The sequence below is a fragment of the Rhizopus microsporus genome (genome assembly GCF_002708625.1).
Source record: "Rhizopus microsporus ATCC 52813 unplaced genomic scaffold scaffold_5, whole genome shotgun sequence".
Classification (NCBI taxonomy): Eukaryota; Fungi; Mucoromycota; class Mucoromycetes; order Mucorales; family Rhizopodaceae; genus Rhizopus; species Rhizopus microsporus.
Genome location: NW_019671920.1, coordinates 1,196,177 through 1,200,911, shown reverse-complemented (window position 1 = coordinate 1,200,911; position 4,735 = coordinate 1,196,177). Strand labels below are relative to the sequence as shown.

Below are 4,735 nucleotides of genomic sequence, written 5' to 3'. Positions count from 1 at the left end.
AAAAAAAAAAAAAAAAAAAGAGGTTTATTTCTATGGATTTCTATAAATAAATAGGTTTATGCTAACTTATGAGCAGGTTTTTCGCTGTTTAGTGCCTTTTTGATATCAAGTTCCTTTACTGACGCATTCATTGTTTTTTTGACTTGTAGTTTTTGCTGTTTGCCAATATACGCTTCAATGCCAATTGCTGTACATAAATCAGGGTTAAGTTCATTTCTACTTTTTATTTTATTTTTATTACCTGTAAAAACAAGCGCAACACCTGCCCATTGGCCAAACGTCAGCGTATGATTGAACCAAAAGACGCTGAGTAACATCGTAAATAGTTTACGAGTGACCGTAACCGTTACAAGGCGAAGGCTGCCATAGTGCTGAAGGGTATAAAAGATGAAGCACTGACCAAGCGCACCACAAAAGCCAAATAAGAGTACGTCGCGAATAACAGCAGGGTGTTGGTGGAAAAAGAGCAAGGCTTGTTGTAATTCATTATTGAATGGATGGAAAATCAAGTAGGCAGCAGAAAAGGCAGAGCCAATGATGTTCATATAAAACATCATATGCTGTCCACTGACAAGGTGCTTGTACTTTGTAAATATCTGATCCTGTGTCGCATTTGTTAACCCATCAATAGCCAAGTTCATTGAAAGTAAGAATAAGCCCCAGAGTGAACTTGTGGCAGCTGCTTTCTTGGAGGAGCTTGTTTCGTGGTACAGCATAAACATGGAAACACCCATTGTAACCAAGGTTACGCATAGGTATTTATGCCAGTCAAACTTTCTTCGATAGACAAGTACATTCATGAACAGCACAGGAACAAGTTTGCATGATTTTCCAAGGATCATTGTCGGATAGTCTATATGCTTTAATGCTTCATACCCAAAAGGTGAACCAATACAATTGAAGAATGCGACTTGAGCATATTTGAGGTAAAGGCTGAATGGTGTATCTTTTAAGTTTAAGCTTTTGCCACAGACTTTTAAATAAATAAAAGCAACGATAGCTGCTATCAGTGATTGTACTAAATTGAGAACAATAAAGTACTTAAACTTCTTCGGTGGTTCTGTATCTCCATAAGGTGTTGTGCTCACACGTTCCTGAACAACGCCCCAAGTCAAGAAGCAAGTATAGATTCCAATGACACAGAATGCGAAACGAAGCATGTGGGAAGAGAAAGAACAAACCCAAAAAAAAGGAGGTAAAGGTAATTAAAATTTAATTGTAAAGGTGTATAAATCTGATTGGACGATGCAGACTGCTTATATAATTAAATGAAAATTACTATGGTTCACAAAAGAGTAGTAAAGTTGTGACAAAACTAAGACAAAGGATATGATTAAATCCCTTCTAAGCCCGTGATTTATTTTCAACAATTCACTTTATATATTTAAAGTTATGCTCGTCCATTTCTGTATAATCCTTTGCATGGATACCTTTGAAGAGGTGTGTTTGCTGTGATTGGATAACACATCAGAATGGGTGCGTTTTGTTGGAGTAATAGCCATGATTGTTTTTGCGACCGCAAAGAAAGAAGACTAGGAAGAAACAGTGGGGCATCAAACTCTCTGTTATCTTCATCAATAACGAAGCGATGGAATGTAAATCACCTCGTTCAGCAATAGCAAGTTTTTACGCTTTTTCTCATTAATAGACATCCTCAATGCTCCCTCATTCCATTGGCTGAAAGTGTAAGCACCACACGATTCTTTTTATTAAAGTCGACATATGACGAACTGTCGACAGTAATGCTTTGTTCCTTTAGTACAACATGGGCCATTTGATCTAATTGATGCATAGTTTTGGGCAGAGTACGATTTGGTAAATTGGTGAATGCATCTAAGATACAGCTCAAAACAACACTGAATCAAGCAGTTGTCAACATAGATGGAGAAGATAAGGTTGTAAAGGCTCTTTTGTGCCACACTTCATTTTCAGATAAATATACAGCAAAACCTTTTTCAGTTCCTATTTCTCTACACCTTTGAACGCTGTCAACTTATTTTTTTCATTTAGCTTGGGCAGGAAACAACGGCAAGGAAAGCCCAATTGAAAGTTGATGGATGGATTATCACCTTATCTTTTCCTTCTACTTCAGCAGCTGTTTAATTGGAAGCCATACTTTACTCCAATCATGGATATATCTGTTAAAACTTAGTATATCCTCAATGAGCTGTTCTCTTGTAAACAATTGTTCAAATTGATCATTGGACATATTATTACCACTGCTTGCTGTATGACAAAGATGTGGAAAACAGTATCAAGGAAACTAAAAATAAAGCATGCACAAAAGAGCTTTTACAGCCACTTGATTGAAAGAAATATGACTTCCAACTATTACAGGGTAACACTAAAGGCACTGCAAAAGGGTACTGTAAAATCCAAAAAAGGTAATACTCCCAAACTGCAGAACAGAAGTTTGGCAAAGCTATTTGTGATTTAATTCAGAAACTGCTCAGGGCTACTATGCAAGAGGATGTCAATGAGGTTGAGCCGTTACTTTCTAGCCTCTTTGACGATTCTGACCAGGGGTACTATTTACGTTGGACGGATACTAAAATTCTTGAAGCTAAGAATCTATCCGTGCAACATCCTAATATCTGCATAACAAAGTCTCTTGGCCTCAGGTGGCATCATTAATTGTATTTCTACGTTTATATCAAAGAAGAGTACACCTTTTGATGCAATATAGTCAAAATATATTTCGTACGTAAGCCAAAGTCATCTTAGATATTAACATAATACCTTGTATTAAGCCCATAACGTCGATTCATGGTATCTCTGGTCTGTAGTAGTTGACGACGCACCATATAATATAATTCACTAGATGTTAACAACATTTACTGTTGTAAAGTAATGCATATGTTACATTAACTTGATCTTCTTTGTCTTGAACCAACATACAATGTAACAAAAAGAATTCGACCTTTATGTTTCTTTGATTACTCCATAGCTTCAATATTACATTGATATAGTTGTATATACCTGTTTCAGTATTAAACTACATAAAATATAATCTCTTCTATGTCTATCGAGGTAAACAGAGCCTCGCGCTGATCTTCCGTAGACATAAGACTCTGGTAAGTGTATCAGAATTCGGTTTAGAGAGTTCATCCACTGGATAAGGTGAGTACAGCTAGGTGTAGATATATTCAGCGGTGGCCTGTCTGCTTGATTGATCGAGGTACAGATCACTGCTCTCAGGATGATACAGGACAGAAATATGACGTTACGATTCCCATACTTTGATAAAGTGTTTAATAAACCCGGGAGGTTTCTCGCCTTGTTCGAACCAAACTCTTTCTGCTTTGAGACTCTCAATTTCAGCTATTTCGTCTTGGAGATTATCTATTTGTGTTTCAATGCTCGGCAACAGCATAGGCAAAATGCTACAATGCTTGCATTGACGAAGTATGCGATCTCGCTTGCCTTGTAACTTTTTCAGCTGTCTTTTGTTCTCCAATTATTCTGGCGAAGCTGGAAGCGTTTGACAAAGAGTTCTTTGCTACATCTTAAGTCATAAAGAAATCATAAAGAGATAAGGGAATTCACATGGAACTGCGCTTGTGTTTAGTGAGCATGGATTCCTGGAAATAAACAGAATGAGCCATTTCACCAATTTCAGCGATCAAGCACTGCTAGTGCTTGCAGAGTAATACATCTCACTCACAAAACAACGTGAATACCAGGAAGAGGAGAATGAACAGGATACTGTCATTGCGATAATCTACCTCATTAGGCGACATGAACCTCCAAAAGGTCAAAGACTGATATGTCTCTTTTGAGGTCCATGCGATGAACTGTATATAAACAAGATGCTTATTAATAGACCTAGAGGTACCATGATAGTAGGTACGAGAACGGATGCACTGCAGTCTACAAAGCGTATTGTAATATTTAGAGCATATAGAAACCATTGCTTCATCTGTTATGACTTGTTTGAGGACGCACAGCGTATACCCTGACCTTTCTCTGATGCTTGCGTCTAGACTTGTTCAAAATAAAGTTTGTTGTTTTTTTCATGTTTCCGAACGCGTCTATCATTTGCTATTACCATTTTTGGTGGAGGCGTTCTTTTGCTTATGCATAACTTGCTTCATTTCTTTATACAAGCTTAGTGCTTCATATAATAACTACTAAAAAATAGTATTTATCTAGCTTTTACTTGCAAAAAGTCAAAGGGAAAAAAAAAAGAGTTGGCAGAGTAACACAAAAAGTGTGTGTGACCAACACTAGGAAAAAAGCCCAAGGACGCGTGGTATAAACAAAGAATGCATGAAATTTATTGCCTTTTAGTCTTTTTACTATATAAAAATAGAGGTGAATAGCTTCATTAAAGTATATATTCAAATGATAGTCTGAATGAATATAAAAAGTATAAAAAGATAGGGCAAACTTTTAAAAGCCATGAAACACTCTAGAAATAAACAAAAATGTGAGTGTAAACCTTATTTTCTTGTAAGGAGCAAAATCTTATTTATTGATAAGACAGAAAACAACAACTTCACATAACTAAAAAAAGAGGTATAAAAAGAGAGACATTTGCTCTCACCTCTTTTTTTCTCTCTTTCTTTTCTCCTTCTACTTTTTTTCTTTCTTTTTACTCTTTTTGGTTCCTTCTGGTGACTCTTTTTGCTGTTCTCTTTGGTCAATGTAAGTTTTTTTTTAAAACTTACTCAGCAAGGCGGTGATTGTGTGTTCAAGGATTTCTATGCAATCTCTTTCTATGATGCTCAACACG

At 36.4% G+C, this 4,735-nt stretch overlaps 1 protein-coding gene across 1 annotated transcript; it reads right to left on the bottom strand.

Moving 5' to 3' along the window:
• Positions 1-14: 14 nt before the first annotated feature.
• Positions 15-1,179, bottom strand: RHIMIDRAFT_278877 (UAA transporter). Its single transcript, XM_023612794.1, has 2 exons — positions 242-1,179; positions 15-187 (listed from the first exon to the last, which is right to left on the bottom strand). Exons 1-2 carry the CDS (start codon positions 1,158-1,160, stop codon positions 57-59), a joined length of 1,050 nt encoding a protein of 349 aa, XP_023468062.1. The 5' UTR covers positions 1,161-1,179; the 3' UTR covers positions 15-56.
• Positions 1,180-4,735: the final 3,556 nt, after the last annotated feature.

What these genes read in the sequence shown, in the direction of transcription:
- RHIMIDRAFT_278877 (XM_023612794.1), bottom strand. Translation starts at nt 1,160, where the DNA reads ATGCTTCGTTTCGCATTCTGTGTCATTGGAATCTATACTTGCTTCTTG. An exon ending in TGTTGCGCTTGTTTTTACAG is followed by an intron (nt 188 to 241) that starts GTAATAAAAATA and finishes ATTTATGTACAG; the next exon opens with CAATTGGCATTGAAGCGTAT.